This window comes from Gavialis gangeticus, unplaced genomic scaffold (genome assembly GCF_001723915.1).
Source record: "Gavialis gangeticus isolate Ggan-Ray unplaced genomic scaffold, GavGan_comp1, whole genome shotgun sequence".
Classification (NCBI taxonomy): Eukaryota; Metazoa; Chordata; order Crocodylia; family Gavialidae; genus Gavialis; species Gavialis gangeticus.
Window position 1 is genome coordinate 25,288,154 of NW_017729011.1, and position 17,983 is coordinate 25,306,136.

At 40.8% G+C, this 17,983-nt stretch overlaps 1 protein-coding gene and 1 long non-coding RNA gene across 3 annotated transcripts in view; one reads left to right on the plus strand and one right to left on the minus strand.

Moving 5' to 3' along the window:
* The window catches only part of NR6A1 (nuclear receptor subfamily 6 group A member 1), a 137,778-nt gene extending 127,465 nt beyond the window's left edge, over positions 1–10,313 (minus strand). For both annotated transcript variants that reach the window (XM_019510893.1, XM_019510892.1), the window contains exons 1-2: positions 10,239–10,313; positions 3,562–3,621 (exon numbers count right to left, since the gene is read on the minus strand). In XM_019510893.1, coding sequence (XP_019366438.1) covers positions 3,562–3,604 — 43 coding nt within the window. In that variant the 5' untranslated portion in view covers positions 3,605–3,621; positions 10,239–10,313. The remainder of the gene's footprint in view (positions 1–3,561; positions 3,622–10,238) is intronic.
* LOC109293084 lies at positions 9–5,804 on the plus strand. The gene is made up of 2 exons (XR_002096239.1): positions 9–2,830; positions 3,447–5,804. It is a non-coding gene; the product is annotated as an uncharacterized LOC109293084 (long non-coding RNA).
* Positions 10,314–17,983: the final 7,670 nt, after the last annotated feature.

Sequence of the window (17,983 nt, forward strand, 5' to 3'; positions counted from 1 at the left end):
GGGGCGGGGTTATTTTAAAAACTTTAAGGTCTTTGAAAAGGAGCTGTTTCTCAGCCAGCAAAACAGAAGGCACTGCTCTTTTTAAGGCACACTAAAAGCTTCCTTTGGGCTGGATTTTTTCCAAAACCAAAACACTTCCCAAGGGAGCAAAAACCAGAAAATTACTGGGTTACTTGGACAAATTCTCTCTCTCTCTCTCTCAAAAACAAAACAAAAACACTTGCAAAGGTATCTGGACTGTGAGAGTCTTGCAAAAATCAAACCTAACATGCTTAGTTCTACATACATGAATAAACCCATTGAACTCAATGGACCTGCTCACTTACAAAAAGCCAAGCAGACTGGCTCCTTGCAGGGCTGGGACTTTGAAGGCTCCTCTTTTCCCAAACTTCTGACACTGAAGGGCATAGTTCAATTATTGAAGGCTTTTTCCAATAGACACCAATGTTAACATTAGGGATCAGCCTGCATTTCCACTGAAACACCTCATTTTCAGGGATTTATACCCTTATACACAATGTTCAATGTAGCTTTACTAAAAGCAGCAGGCATATTTACATGTTTAAGCAAGTGACAAATAAATACAAAAGACAGAGGAATTCTGGTTTGGGGTGCAACTGTTACTGCTCTTCAACATAAAGCACAGCTTTTAATTTGAATATTATGGAAGACAGTCATCCAAAGCATGATCGACCACTTCAGACTTTTCAGGAATACTTTTAAGTGATGATGGTGTACAAAGGAAATAAAGATGGCGCACGCACGCACAAGGCACCTACACACTCTTTCATAGAAAATGGATCTTAAAAAAATAGGGTTGGAAAGGACATCAGGAGGTCATCTAGTGCAATCCCCATGGAATAAATAAATAAGATCACTCAGTGGGCAGTAACAGATCTGCTCCATCTCAAGCGGAGTACAGAAAACATGTGGTCCCCATACAAACCCGGAGTATAACTTTATTACACGGGTAGACAGAACGCTCAATTTTCAAACTTGTTTGAGATTTAAAGTGGGTTGAACAAATTGCTGCCATTTGTGCCGGTGAACTGGTTAAGTATCATTTTGCTGTAGCCCTCCAAACTTACTATGCATTTTTCTGATGTTTGGTTTTCACCAACCGATTTTTTTCTATCTTCTTGTACTCCTAGGTCAGAAAATACTTGGAGTTTGATTGTATGGGATAAAGCAACAGCAAAATAAGTTCCTGGGCAATGAAATAAGGCAGAAGTGATGAATTTGGAAGGCAAGGTGGATAATCAGTTGACAAGGAGCTCTCAAAGACACGCTGGGCAAAAGGTGCTAATGTGATTCTTGGCTGTAGAAACAGGGGACTATTGAGTAGGAGAGCTATTATCTCTGTAGTTGGCACTAGTGTGAACATTCCTCCACATGATGTGCAATACTGCTGTCCATGCTTCAAGGAAGATGCTGAAAATTAAGAAGATGCCAAGAAAACCCACAAGGAATGATTAAAAGACCAGAAAACACACTATTTAGTGAAGGACTGAAGGAGCTAAATCTGTCTAGTTTATCAAAGGTTGAGCATTGACTGATGTAAGTACCTAGCAAGGAACTGGAAAACATTATCTGAAGAAAGCACTGCAATCTAGCGGACAAAAAGTTAACTAGAACCACTGGCTGCAAGTTGAAGCTGGACAAATGTAGACTACAAATAAAACACAAGCTTTTAAATGATGTAGGTATCAACCACTGGAACAATTTACCAATGGGTGTGGTAGATCCTGGGTTACTGGGAATTTTAAAATCCAGATAGGCTGTTTTTCTAAAAAATCAAGTATAGCTATTGAATTTGCAGCAAGAATTTATACACGGAAGTCCAGAAGCCTGTGTTAAATGGGACATCAGAGTAGATAATTACCAAGGTTACTCCTGGTTTTACAATCTACAAACCTACAAAGTGGGGACAAGCTCAATGACATAACAGACAGATGCTAAGAGTGATTTAAGGGAAGAAGAAAGCCAGGGTTCAATTCAAGTTATACAGCCTTACTTTGAGCATTCAGCAAATGTATTCACATAATAGGAGGTAATTTTGCCTTAAGACCCCCTCAACAAGCTGAAGTAATGTTGGGTTAAAACAATAATTAAATGGTAAATTATTTTGCACAATTTAACGTAAATGTACCCATTTTCAAAAGTGTATGAAGTTTGTGTGCACATGAAGTTGCCACCGCTGTTCATGGAAAAATTGATCATCTGCAACTGAATCAATCAACTAATACAAAGCTGGCTTCCTGACACCAGTCTACCTAGATCATGCTACTGCTCATCATAAATATCATTTTAACAAATAATCATGCATACACACGTAAAAGGAAGGTCCAAGGAGCTTATTAAATCCCAAACCACCAAGGCGGCAAAGGCTTGCCACAAAACAATCCCAGTACATGCAGGTTCTCCCAACCTGTGTTGATCTTTGGTAAGAAGCCAGCACAGTCCATCAACACGATGAAAAGGGTATGGAGATATCCTGGGCTTGGGACCTCCATGTTGCAAAGACCATTATCTTCTGAAAACCTCTGGTTAGCCGTTTACCTCTTCTGGGAGATCCCAACTAATGGAAAACACTGCCTTGGGAACAAGAAATCTGCACTTTAGATGCAGATGTTCAGAATTTGGGCCGTTGAGCTCCCATTGTCAGATAAGGACTTGTTGCCACCTAGTGGATTATCACTGCCAAAGGCACATGTTTGGGCATCAGATGCACTAATTACCACTAGATGGAGTCTTTAAAAAACAAACCACTGCTTCTTGTGCAGGGAGACGGATTTTGAGAGTCCCAAAGCCAAGGTTTCAAGCAGCCTAAGTGAGTTAAGCACAGATAATTACATTAATTGAACAGGATTTGGGAACCTAACTCCCTCTGGCCTGGCAGAGTAGGAGAACATCTGTACACAAAGCCCTGTGCAGACTAGGGGGGGTTTCCTGACAATACTAGCACTGATAAGCCACTAAAAATATCTTGAGAGTATGGGAAATTATGTTGGTAAAGAAATAATGCTGTTCTTTATTTCACCATCTACTCCAGGGGTGGCCAAACTGCGGCACACATGCCACAAGTGATACAGAGGCAGCCTGCGTGTGGCATGCAACGGACCGGGGAGGGGGGACAACACAGTAGCAGATAGTGCAGGGAGCAGAAAGCAGAGCAGCAGATTGGACAAGGAGCACAGGAATGGAGTAGAAAGCAGAACCCAAAGGATAGGGACTGCAGTGGCACCCAGTGGGGATGCAGGACTAAGTTTTGGCATCTCTGCCAAAAAAGCTGGGCCCCACTAATCTACTTTATGACCTTTGCTGGAGGAGAAGGGAGGGGAGGAATCAAGGACACAACTGATACAGCTACACCTGTAAAAGGTCTCAGCACAGGCTAGGCCTATGGTATTTTTGTTCAGTAAAGATTTAACTGCATTGCTTTTCAGAGCTCCTACACTGAAGTAGTATCATTTGTTTGGCAATCTCAGATCAAAAACCAAAGTTGTCAGCAATGAAGAAATTCCACCTGGCCGTGTGGGACAAGAGAAAGGAGGTACTTACTGCCCATGGAGTTCACGGGAAGAACAGGAGAGGAGGAACTCATCTGCTCCACATCTGTAGCTAATGAGAAAGACAGACTTTAAGAATACTCATTTCTGCCATATAAATTATATATTTATACTCTGAACAAGTTGAGTTTACATTTAAACCATCTTTTCCCTCATCTTTAAAGTTTCGCCTTATTTGAGAAAAACAATATGCCAGCATTGGGTTGTTCCTTCCCCCCACCCCTACAATTCTGACATAACCATCAGAGCTACTGAACCATGACACACGAGTATACTTTACCATAACATGTGTGTAAAGACAAGTATGTAAAATAACACTTGAAGTTCATCAACTTAAAGGTTGGACCTTTCCAGACTTCAAAGTGTTCTTTATACAGTCTGAATATTCTCTTGAGAGATTTTGGTACAACATTTATTATTTTCTTATTTTTAAGAAAAAATAAAATATGAAGAAGGACCTTTACTTGCCTCCTCTTCTAAACATAGCTGCTTGCAACAAGCAGTTATATTCCATAATATGTACAGCACAGAGAACACTCCTGAAAGACCATTGTCAGTCACAAGCTTTCAAAGTGTCAAACTGTAAATGGATTGAATCATGCAGTAGTAATAATTTAACCTGTGTGCTGCTGTTTCAGTGTGTGTGGTAGCAGGATTTTTTAGTTGGGTGGGTGGATGGCTGAGGGTTCCTCTCCTACCTCCTCTCCCCATCTGAGCCTTTGGAAAGGAGCTGCTAATCCCTAAGCGAAGGCTGAGCCTTTCAGGTTCAAAACTGAATCTGAAAATGCACATACTGAAAAGGCAGCTGGAAGACCATCTCCATGCCATCCCCAGTTGCGGATAAGCAGATGTCACTGTGGTGCTCAGTTACGCTTGTTAAGTTATCAGGTTTTACTCTGCCATTACACACATTTAAGAGCATACACCCTTTTAAATAGCAGCAGAATTATAGTGCGTTGCCTAACCAAGGAGATGGACTTTTAAAGAAAACCACCAGGTATTACAAAAAAAATTGGTAAAACCATGAACGCTGAGAACTCCTAGAACCTCCTCCCCCAGGGCTTGCAGGAGGTCCTCAACACCCAAACTTTCCCCCCTTCTAGTCTTTGAGAGGTGCAGAACAAATCTGAAACTTCACAACTGCTGCAGCCCACCCAAACAGTTTCAGATCCTCAGTGCAAGAATGCCCAACTTAACCATAGGCTTTGAGCTTACAGAAAAAAAGCCATGCAAAATGAACCACACACCATGTCCAGAAGGGTCGTAACTGTCACATGCAAGCCAAATTTTGGCAGAGTAGTCAAGGATTGCTACTGCAACACCAGTTTCCCACTCCTATCTCCAGACACTTTCCAGCGCATATCTGTTTGAAGAAAGCTCAAAAATTCTTTTATATGGAGAAAAGTAGAGACCAAAACTAGAAAAAAGAATCAGGCAAGTTATGAGCAGCTGGAAATAGGTTCAGTGAAGTGTCAAAACTCTTAAGTACTACACCAGTTGATGCCACTTTCTTTATAACTCTCATAAATACATGTGTTCAAATACAGTTCAGCTTTTCACTGCTGCTGTAATAGTTTATTCTGTATATATTCTGTAAAAAGGAAAGTTAATTTTATAATACAGGTTCCTAGTTTTAATAAAAAAGCATGACCAACAGAAACACCAGATCTCCAATTTTTTTTATCTTAGAATTTATCTTCTCCTCTGTCCCCTTAAGAGATTTTCATCTTCCCTACACACATCTGTTACTGCCAGACCTGCTTTTCAAAGCATTCATTTCTCTAGTCAGATAACATGCATCCTCAAAACTATGACATACAGCTGTCTTTGAAAACAACTATCTTTTTATCAGTTTGCAAAGAATTCCTAAACTACACACTCCATCAGCTTTAAATTCTATATCATATTAACCTCTGAAATGGGTCAGGACTAGAAATGGCAGGAAGGGTCAAGATGATTAGATCCCAGCAGGGTCTGGAGCCCCTTCAAAAGGACCCTTATCAGAAAAGAGATCCTGCTTCAAAAGTTTTCATAAAGCAGGTGCCCTCTTCCAACACATGAGCAGCAGCAGCACCACCAGTGGAGGTCTGTCTGGGAGACTGGGATGCCCTGAGCTTACGTCCAACATTGAGCTGGAGACTGGACTTGCTTCTTATAGTATGCCAGGAAGGACAGACCCGGTGACAGATGGATCTGACTAAAAAATTCCAGACAGGGCCTAAACTCCAAAAAAAAGTTTGGATTGAGGACAGACTCATCTGCCAGGAACATGGTCAGCTGCAATCGTGCATTAGGAAATGCAGTGCCATCTCTTCGCTCCTTAGGAATCATCACACAAGGACCAATTTGTGTTTTGAAAAGCAGGCCAGGGATCCTCAACCATTGTGCCCCACTTCTTTTCTTTGGTAGTAATCACTACAGCTTTTTTCCTCATGATCTTGATATACAATTTTATGACTCCACTTCAGCAGGGTTATCGCTTGTGTTTCTGTTCTCCTGATACCCCCAGTCTCCCAAGGGCAACAAGGGAGAGAATTTGAAGACTCTCCGTTTTGTTGCTAGCAAGTTGCATTCCCACATCTAAGAGCCCAAACAATGCAGTAATACAACTCTACATTCCTCAACTCAGGAACTCACTCCTGGCAGCACAATTTAACTGCACGATACAAAGTTCACTCTTGGGCCAAGGTTTAATTTTTTTGTTTTATTTTTCCTGTATTCTTCCCCAATTTATTCCTTGGTGGGCAGGCAATTAATTGAAGAAAGTTACCATAATATTGTGGCTCCTCCTAGGTGGTCAGACATTTGTTTTTATGTAAGATGTGCCCAAGGTCGACAGGCACAAACAAGGTAATTGTGTAAGCATTTCCAACAGCCTGTTCTTATGCAAAACTGTAGATGTGTATGGAGTCAGCAGCAACAGTCATATGCCCATGTCACACAGGAGAATTTTACCAAGTTTTCTTCCTTGGTTATAGAAAAGTTTGGTTTTGTTTCTTCCTTCCTTTGGCCCCATCTCCAAACGGCATTTCTTCCCAACAAGAACCCTTAATCCTTTGAGGGCACTAACAATCCCTTAACTTCATAGTTAGCAAAAAGGTACTTCATATATGATTTAGCAATCCCAAATGCATGGAAGGAGTCTAATCTCATGGCGTATAAAACGGCTGTTTGTGTAACTTCACATCCAGCCAAACTTTAACGTGACAAACCAATAGTAAAAGTCATCTATTTTGCTGCTGAAAATGCATGCATGCTACTGATATTGAAAAATTGGCATGGGAACAACTCCTTTAGCTTTCATAAAAGGTTAAAGTAATGGGTCAGCAGATGGTCATTTGTAGGTTACCTGCTGCTGTTTGGGGGGAGGAGGGGTCAGCTGCCCTGCAAGTCAGCCAGATGGTAGAGAAGCTAGAAGTGGTCAGCAGGAGTCAGCAGCAGTGGCACAAGGAAAATGATTGTGCAAATAACTGAATCACTTACAGCAGTAAGCTACACCCGCAAACATCTGGAATCATTTCATTTGATAACTTTTGAATGACACTTGATAACCACCCACACACAAGACAAATGCAGTGTAGAATAAGCAGTTCTCTAACAAGAGCTCTTTGGGTTTTTAGATGTTGAAGTCAAGTAATTGTGTCAGCTTAACACAATGGACAGGTTCATAACTGCAATATTTCTAAATGTTAATACCCAAACTCTTGAATTATTAACTGAAATAGTTTGCCACAATCATAATTAGATAGTTGTTTCTTTTTAATTAGTCTGGGTCAATGTCTTTTCAAATTAAAGCTAGAAGGACTGTGGACTGTAGCATCCTCTCTTACAAGTTGGAAGGAATATTCAGCCATCATAATATGCTTCAGATGCCACGATAATCAAAAGCAAAAAGCAAGAGGTGGGAGGGGGGAGGATCTAGTCCTGTTCAACAACTAAACTAGCTGCCAAAACTTGTATATATATCGAAAACTTACAGATTTAAAGCCTCATCACATAAAAAATGAATACTAAACATTTTTATGTTTCTACTACGCTATTAACAAAATGAGATTTAGAGCAAAATAAATTAATGACATCGCTTTTAAATGATAATAAAAGAAATGTTTTAAACTTTAAGTTTAAAAACAAGTTAAAACTATATAGAAAAGACACCATTTTATTCCACCCAGTTAAGGAGTGTTTCGTTTTAAAACACTTGTACAAAGCCCACACACACAAAAAATATTTCAAACCAAAAGCTTTTTTAAAGCTGAGACAGCTGGTTCTCTTTTTCATCCTTTCTGCCTGCTCCCACAATTCATCACATACAACATGTTTAACTTGGAAGAACAGTTTTAGCTAAGCAGGGAGGGAGGGGGAAGAAAGATATGGATAACAGCCAGCTAAAATTTTGGAAACAGGCTTGTTCCAAGAGAAGATAAAAAGGACAAAAGTCTACTTGACTATGAAGAACAGCTGTTGCCAATACAACTATTTAACCTTTGACCTTTTCTCTGGCCAATAAGTGAACAGTGCCAATTGTTTTCTTGTATTATATACTGTTTACAAGCCCTGAGTGGCATGAAAGGAATTAATAATTTAGCTCATGGAGCTGATGACCTTTATTGGGGTGCCTCCTATTTGCTGAACAGGAATCAGAGCAAAGAGCTGCCTTGAAGCCACAGGGTTGCTTTAAACGTTTCTCACTTTACAGCCTAATTGGGCACCATAACATAAATCAATTATTTCTCCTGTTTTAAGCAACAATGCTACCTATTCTTAACTGCTCGATTTCCAACTTCCCTTGTATCAAGCCAGGCCTTGTTCTTCGCATTTTATAGCTCTATAGTAAACATGATGGTAAAGAAAAGCTTGGTGAGCACTGCAGGATTACAGCTGTTTGGTAACACTAGCAAAAAAGGTTATGCTATTTTGAACTTCTCTTGACCTTTGACTGCCCTTGTCCCCGCTTATGCTAATTGAAGGGGTATATGGAGGCTACTCATAGAAATGAACTTAGCCTGAACCTGTGACATAGCATTGGACTTTGAAGATCTCTGGTGCATGAGTGTTTTAGTAACCCAACATACAGTTGTCATCTTTCCCAGTGTAAAGAGCTGATGGTCATTTGGACACCGCATGCAGAGAAGATGCAGATGTTCCCGGCATCCTCGGCAAAGCATCATGCCAGTTCAGTGGGCTATAGCTTCCTCCTCCCTGTGCTGCAGGCCAGCCACTTCCCAGAGCGCTAACAATTAAGACTCCACACCTGCAGCCCTATTACACCACACACAGTCATGTTTTGCAGCCCGGCATACCGAGCATCATTAAAGGGCTCCCGTGAGTCGATGGCATCAATGAGCCAACAAAGATAGTGAGAGTGCCCTTCTGGAATAGGAGATACAAACAAACACGTGAAATGGGAATATCCCAAGCTTACAGAGTCCTAGGGAGAACAATGCAAAGGTTATTCAAAGATGCCTCAAGAACTGAAGCTGGGGCACCCAAATTCCCCGAGCAGAGCTGGGGGTGACATCTCCAAAACCTACCCCTCAGATGTACAACTCTATTGCTTTACAGGATACACTTGAGTTATGAATGGGTCAGTATCCATCAACTGGCCAAGAGTGTTAAGACACCTCTCTCTATACTTTACCTTCAGAGTAGGGCCTCGTATCACTTAATGACTGAGAGACAGACACTGTTTTTGGAAGTATTTTTCATGACACACCAAAGTTTAAAGATTATTTCCACTAACAGAGAGAGTCTCAGAACCATGGCTACCTTCTATTTAACACAATAGAAAGAAAAAAAAAATCACAACAATTTAAAACTGTATGTAAGGCTTGCAAAAGCATATCAGTCATGACAGCATGTATTTTACAATGTGTTCATTTTAATTTTGTGCTTACTTTCTCTATTTCAGAACGGTTCTGGAACTTTTCTTATTATTTGACTCATATTCTAACAAAAGGGTTTCAGGATTTTCCTCCCTTTTAGTCATAGCATTACATAGAGTGGTAACAACCATTCCATGTTGGGAATGCATGCCTGAAAGAATTTGGGGGAAATGCTGCAAATTCTTGGTAAGTCAGCAGCCGTGGCTCACAGAATACCCTTTTCACAAAGAGCCTTAGCTGACATTGCATAAAAGGCACCACAGAGACCACTGGCTATCAATGAATAATCCCAAATTAAGGGGATTTTATTCTAGTAATAATACATTATTATGTTATGCAGAACACTCAAAATTCAGGTCACAAGGTAGCCAGCATCCCCACCAGAGATGAGAGCAGGACCAGGAACCAGATGCACACTTTCAGGCTGTAGGCAACCTAATAGAGATTGCTTATTCCCCCCACTCCCCGGTGAGAAGAAACTGCCCCTTACTTCAACACCACCCTCCAGCAAAGTGTGGAAGGGCCACTCGCAAGCTGCAAGCAGGGAGGTCATCAGGCTGAGAGAGATGCCATTAGAAGTGCAAGCAGCTCTGGAAGACCTTCCTTTCCTGATCCCCAGCTAATCAAGTGATGGGGATCAACACCTCCAAGGTTAAATGGAGACTTGCTCGGGTAATTTATGATTTGTAATATAATCTGCATTCAATCAATACCCAAAACAATTGTGCTTACTGCACCAACCCTTCTATCTCTGGGCAAACCAAAACTTTTTACAACTAATACTTACCGGTAGGTGGCTCATGCTCTGTTGAAGGCTCTCGACAGAATCCTGAAAGGGGATGGGAGGAGAGAAAAAAAATCATGAGCATGGAGTGGGGTTTTTTGTGGTGTTGTTTTTTGTTTTTAATAAATATGGCAACGTGGAAAGGTTATACAATTCGTTTGTGGATGACACCAAACCAAGCGGAGCTACAGACACTCTGGATGGTAGGCCTAGGATTCAAAACGACCTGGAAATGATCCTACATTAATCAGATGAAATGCAAGGACAACTGCAAAGCCCTGCACTTTGGACAAAATATCTGCATGCAGAAATACAGGGATGTGGGGGTCACAGCAGAGAAGAAGATCAATACGAGCCAACAGTGTGCTCTTGATGTAAAAAGTCCAAGAGCATACTGATTTGTATTAAACAGGACCGGCCCTTCCAAATCAAGGGAAGCGATTCTTCTGCTCTATTTTTCATTAGTGGGGAGGTCTTACCTCCAGTTGTGTCTAGTTTTGGGGCTCCAGACTTCAAGAAAGGCATGGTCAGATTAGAAAGAGCCCATGGAATAACAATGGAAATTGGAGGCCTGGGAAACATTACTTTTGAGTAAAGACTGAAAGAACTAGCCTTACTTAGTCTGGAGAAGACAAGACTGAGGGAGGATCTGATCACAGTCTTCAAATACATGAAGGACAGGTTAAGGCCTGTTCTTCATGGCCATATGGGACAGAAGCAGGAAAAATGGTCTCAAATGGCATTAGAGTAAATTTAGGAAGGACCTGTCTCACTATGAGGGTGGCTAAACACTGGAACAGGCCACCTAGGGAGGTCGTGGAATCAACATCCCTGGAAACTTTCAAGAGCGGGTTAGACAAATGCTTGACTGGCATGTTTTAGTCAAGGATGATCATACCTTGAGCAAGAAAGTGGACTAAGTGACCTCTTGATGTCCTTCCTAGCCCTGTTTTTTGGGGTCTATTATTATTTCAGCTGTTTAACCATTTCAATGCTGGTTATCCAAATTGTAAGTTAAGAGTGTAGTATGACTTTATACATTAAAATCAAGCTGGTAAATTGAATCAGTAAGTACATTTCAAGCATTATTATTTATATCATAATGAGTACTTAAGTATTTTACCCACTTAGCTTAAAACAACATTTTTAACACTACACACAGTGAAGTAACATCTTGGGAATGCGCTTTGATACCTCAACGACAAAGAACCTACAATTCTCTTTACAGACTTGGTGAGAGGGCTTCCAAGGCTCTCAGCTGAATAAAGTAATTCAGATCTCATTTAATTTGACAGCATGGTCATAGTCCAGTGAGAGCCACTAGGACGGAGCCATTATAAGCTTGATTATTAAATATTTGTATAATGTACAGAATTGCACTTTCCATGATTATATCTCTACGCAGACCATCTAAAGCTTGTGTGCCATGTTAATCCCACGAAAAGCAATGATAAGGGATTTGTACACCGTTTCTCTTTTTCAGCAGGATAAGGATAAGCTACTATAATAATGCCTAGACACAAATGCCTACAATGCCATCAAAATCTAAAACTATTCCATCTTCTAAAAACAATGCTTCTCCCTATAAAATTAGTTTAGAATAAACTACACCCTGGGTCACAGATGCTATATGGTAACATGAGTTACTAGTTACCTACCATTTTAGTTAAAAGCACCATGAAATACAAAACATTTGATTTCTTTGAGGAGAGAGAGTTCTAAATTACATTATTTATTAATGCAATGTTTTACTTCTGTTAACTATTTCCAGAAATATTTCTATTTAAAATACTCAGTTTAGTTATAGCTTCCTCATGATTCTTCTGCCCAGAACTTAAATACAAGTGTTTTTCAGTAAAAAGAGTTTGTTTTTTTAAAAAAGCACAGAACTGACACTGGTGGGCCTTGGCTAAATTATTTGGGAAATTCTCATGCTTTCCCACACCATTTCCATGATCTGGTTTCTAATCCCTTATCCAAAACCACCACTTTGTTCCTGGTTATTTATTCTTTAAAAACATAAAAAGGACACATTCCACACTGAAAGGCTTACAATTAAGATACAGAACCCAATCAGTTCGTATTTACATCAGCAATGACTACTTTCATAGCAGCTCTTAGGATGACAATGCATCTGTTTGCCTTTTCACTTCTTAGTGTGTTACAAAGCCTCCAAAGCCAGTTAAAATGCACTAAAAACCACACTCAACTCAACCCCCCCCCCAAAAAAAAACTTGGAATAAAAATTCCAATATTTACAACCAAAAAAAAGCTCAATACAATTTCAGTACCAAAACCACCACCTGACCAGTTTACTGCAAATCAGTGACACCCATTATCTGTTATATGGACTCCCCGAGGCAAACCTGTATACACATGTAGAGTTTGCTACAGCTTTCCAATATCATTGTATCACTTCCTACTTTTTTGTTAGCCTTCCCAATAAAAGTCTTTCAGGATTCGATTGTTACAGTGAAAAGCTGCCATTCAGAATTCGGCTACCCTGGGATAGGGATTGTGTGCAAGAGACAAGGAGAAATGTCAAGGGAAATCCAGTTCTTTTTGTTACCACCCATCTCCCTGCCTGCTCTCCACCATGTTTGCAAATAGTATTAGCTCCTGCCGTGTGGAATTGCAAAAGCTCTTTTCTTTGTCTGGAGTCATTCCCCATCCACATCTGCCTAGTGCTATTCTTATGTCTGTAGGATGCCATCTTTGTCATTAGCTTTTGTTTTAGATGTGGGGACACCATTCTAAAACAAGGTTGGAAAACATATCAGAAACTGCTTGAAATCATTTAAAACAGAAAATTCAGAGCAGGGGCAACCAACCTCATACGTCTTAAGTTGCTCCTCTCCAGTTGCTCTGTTATTTTTCTACACCAATTTAATCCAAGTTTTTAAATATGACTTTAACATGACTAAAAACTTGGATAAAAAAGGGATTTTGCAGTAAACAGAGCAAAGAACACCTGAAATTATACAAACAAGACTGCATTTTGGTGTTCATACAGAAATGACAACCAAGTTTTAAAAGCTTTTTAATGCTTCAGGCTTCTCAAGATTTTTATGGTTACAAATTTTATAATGGTAAAAGAATTGCCAAAACAACTGTTGTTAAGACATACCCACTCCTAATTTGCCATTTGATGCATCTGAACCACACACAAGGAAAACCGATTCTCTATTGGAATATAGCTAGAAATCCCATCCTTTAAAATACACATTGTTACAAGCATAAAGGGGCTAAGAATTGGTTCTCAGACCAATAAGTCGCTCAGACTCGTATCTGCAGACAATAATGTTCCTCCATACACTGGCCCAGCTCCTGCTACTGTCGAAGCAGATTCAGAGCAAAGAATACTACTCTTCCTGCTCGTATTTGGCATTTCTACAGTTGGTGTCACCTATGTTTCCAATTACCCTCTGTAAGAGGATGTCATCAGCTAAACATAGAACTAAAGCAAAAAGAGAAATACACTATAAACCCCTTATTTAAAATAATGGAAAAGAAAGAGGCGTACCACTGTTATGGAAAGGATGCTTCTAACCTGACTCACTGTCACTTATTTCTTGTTGCACACACACACAAAATCCAGTGAACTTCAGTGGTTAGAGGGTCCCGTTAGACATGCACTGACCATATGACAATTCTCCTTAACTCTGCCTTGGACAGTCACCTTGCTGGCGTCACTTGACCCCAGTTGTCTTTTCCTGCCTAGTGCAGGGGGACTGGACCCGATGATCTACAAGGTCCCTTCCAGCCCCTAACATCTATGAATCTATGGAAGCTACTTCACCTTTGTAACCTGGAAAATTGAGTTTAGCCTTCTTTTCCCTGGATGCTCAGCACAACACGCTCCAGCCGTCTTCCCCAACTCTGCTCTGACATCTGTAACGCTGATGACCCAGCACATGCCGCACAAGGGACCATTCAACTGCTCTCCACCAGTGAGCAGGAGCACATGCATGTAATGGGAGGTCTGGGCACAGAATCGGAGACGATGCTCTTGGGCAATGGACCATTTACAAACAGACTGTCGTGACAGCCTGAGAGCCGTTTTTTCTTCTTCTTTTTTTAAACTTACTGTTTATGATAGGAGACAAACTGAGCACCCTGGAGAAGCCAGTACGTTGTGTTATCACCCTGAAACAAGGGGCATTACAAAAAGGACAACTCCCGAAGCAGAATCAGATTAGGAAAAGGCAGGAAATATTTATACATGTGGTGGATGACTGACAATGGCAAGAACAAAATACTCCGCCTTTTTCTTTGTTCATGTGCCCTGTTCACATGCCAATCGAGAACACGTTTAAATTTTCCAGCTACTTAGTGTGTAAAGTGCCTATTTGCAAGGCATCTATATGCACTAAAACCCCAGAGAAAAGCCACCCAGTCCAAATACACAACACTTCAGACATATCCAACAAAGCCACCCCCAACAAAAGAGACTGGATCCCTAACTAACTCTGAGAAGGGAGAGAAAGGAGATGTAAATACAACAAGAACCATCCTTTCTTCCCCTCCCCCAAGTAATCTAGCTAAAATAAATAGGGCTTCCATCACGTCCTGAACAAGAAATACTGGGGAAATGCCAGGACCCAGCCAGGAGTCTTGAGCCCTCGTTAAACCTGAGGATGCCACAGATAACCGACCAACTCGCCAGCTGTAACGACTATCCAGGAACGGATGCAGTCACCCCCAGAACAGTTTTCATATCTTATTACCCAAGTCCTTCATAACGTGTCAAGTGCCTGAATCACATCCTCTGACAATTAAGCAAGCTGTGCAGTTTGCAGATGGTGGGTATGACAGATGCCCTTGTTCCTATTTGAAAAACTGCAGAACACAACAGCTCCTCTGCAACTATTGTACAGCTCTCCAGAGTAAAAGCTTTTTGTAAAAAGTAGCTGCACTCACATCCCATGGAAAAAAAACCAAACAAACCCTCATTAAGGTTGGGCACTAAGCACCCCAGAAATTAGGAGGCAAGTGCTAGTTACACCCCTCTGAGCACCAGGTCCAATATTATTCCCTAGTAAGATTATACAAGGGAATCAGAAGCACATAAATTTTATCACTAGATCTGTAAGCATCTTCTCACTTGTGTTTTGTTTTTTTTAAGGACTATGAAAGAATACCATCAGTAGATAACAGCTAATACTCACTAGTATCTCAAATAGACTGCTGCAGAAAAGCAGCCCTGTGCTTTGGAAACTCATTAGCTGAAAAACAATAGGATCAATTCCTGTCCACCTGCTGCTCTCTTACCCTATCAATAGGCTCCCGTCCCAATATCAACAGGTCAACCCCAACCTGGCCACCCATAGAGGAGACACTGAAGTTTTCACATGCGATGCCTGAGCATACTCTGACATGAACCAGCTTATGCAGCAAACTGGAAGACATCAACGATTAGCCTTTTTCTTTTCTTTTGTAACAACAAACATAAACCTCAAACAGTACCAATTCTAACTGTAAGACACTGAGCGAATCAAAACAATTCATAACAGTATTTGTTAGACACTAAGATGCATGTGCACTAATCCTCCCAAATTCTTAGTCAGTCATTAATGCCTAGAGCACTGTAACCTTCTCCCTCTTCCAAGCTAAAGGAAGCCTATTGTATAAAGGGGAGATGCCACATCTTTAACCTTTCACCCCATAGGCTTTCAAGTCAGAGGCAGAATTAGTTAATCATACACGTGAAATAAATCACAGGAGAGGATTTTTTTATTTTAAGATTACAAAATCCCATTGAGAAGCTCTAAGATAGCATTTTGATGTGTATATTGAGTTATTCTCTTAAAAAACAACATATCAGTTAAAAGTTTCAGCTTGTATTTATCCTAGATAAATATTCTAATATGAAAGTACAAAACAGTAACTTTCACATGCAGCTAATCTGCTTCTGGTGTTAAAAGGCAAATTCAAGGGAAGGTGCATTACTGGGAAAACCTAGTCTTTTTTAGCTTAACATCCTCAATGCATACAGTTAGAAAAGGTTTCCCAGCCAGCATCATTCCTCAGCTGAGAAGGGATGAGATTCCACGGGTACTGTTTGGAAAACACAGCACCATGAAAAATCTTGTATTTACTGAGTACAGCACCGTCATCTACTAAATTAGGGGTTGGCACCCTTTTGCCACTGCAGGCCTGAGCTTGTAACCCAGCCCCCTTGCCACAGGTCTGAAATCTCTACCACCTGAGTGCCAAAGCTGCCTGCACTTACCCTGGCAGCAGATACCTAGCCCACCTAGGTAAGCTCAGGCATAAGAAAGCAGCAGGGAGGGCTGCAGAGAGGGTGCACAGCTTGGCACAGCTGTGTTCTGCCCACCTCCTGTGCCACCACTGGTTGGATCCAGCCCACAGGCCGTAGGCTGCTGATCTCTGTACTAAATGATCTCAAAACTCATAAGATTTGACTTAACAGCTCCAAAAATAATTAAAATAAACCAAGAGCGACTCAACCTAACCAAGAGAAACTAAAGCTATTTCATTTAAAAGGCAGACAAACCAAGGCATGGAGAGGTTATGACGTGCCCATTGTCATCAGAAAGCCCAAAACTTATTTCCCAGGTTGCCTGCTTCAGCCATAAGACAATCCTTTCTTTGTCCCAAAACAAATTTTTACCTATACTGCAAGGTCTGAAATGCAAAATCATGTCATTACATATACAAACCCTACTACATACAAATAACGAATCTCAGAAAAAAAAATTAAACTCAACAATTCCATGCAAACTTTACACCTTGCCGTGAAACTCATTCACGACTCATTTGAAAGAAAACTTTCAGATTGAGGGAGAGAGGGCAGTGCTAACAGGGTCCCCAATACTAGTACTTATAGGTTTATTTTCAAAAAGTCTTATCGCATGCATGTCCAGTGCTTGAAGTTTACATACTATGAATGTCATCTCCTTCAGAGGGCTTGTTTTAATTCTTACCAATGATGAGAATTGCAGCACGCTTGATTAAAAAAAAAAAAAATCTAACCTTTGTGACTAGAGTGAAAAACCTGACACAGTCAGTGACTTGAGTTCTCCCAGGAGGCTGGACCCAATGATCTTGTGAGGTCCCTTCCAGTCTTAATGCCTTTGCAATCTATAAAAGCGATCAAGAGCTAGTAATGCTGCACAACTGAGATCTGTACTGCTTCTGCTACGCTTCCTCCACGTGTGGTGCAGTCACCCTTAAGTCATCAGTCGGTACTACTCTTAATCATGTTTCTCTTTACAAAGCTGCAGCATTCGTTTGAAAACTAACCTACGGGTCAGTCTTTCAGACTTTAAGCCAGCCAGCCAGCCGGCTAAGAAGATGGACATGGGCACATTCGTGCACTGCTATAATGCACCCAGAATACTGCAGGTCTGCTCAGAATTAAAGTGCTCTTAGCACTGTTCTCCCAGGACTTCATTTAGAGCCATTACAGCCAAAGGAAAGCCTTGCACGGAAACCACATCCATACACCTCTGTCATACTTGCAAAGAGGTCCATTTTTTTTTCAGTTGCCCGAAAGTGATGGATAAACACCAGAGTTTCTGACAGCTTCCAGCAGTGGTTTCTCTTTAAATCATTTAGCTTAGCTTTTAAAAAGCTTATGAATTGCTTTAGAGTAACAACAAGTCATCTATATTGGGGTTTGCGCTCTGTTTTCAGTATTGGAGGAGGAGGAGGAGCAGCAGAGAAAGTGTGTTCTGTAGGGTGACATTTGTTCCAATGTTTTTTTCTCCTGGCAATCATCTCAA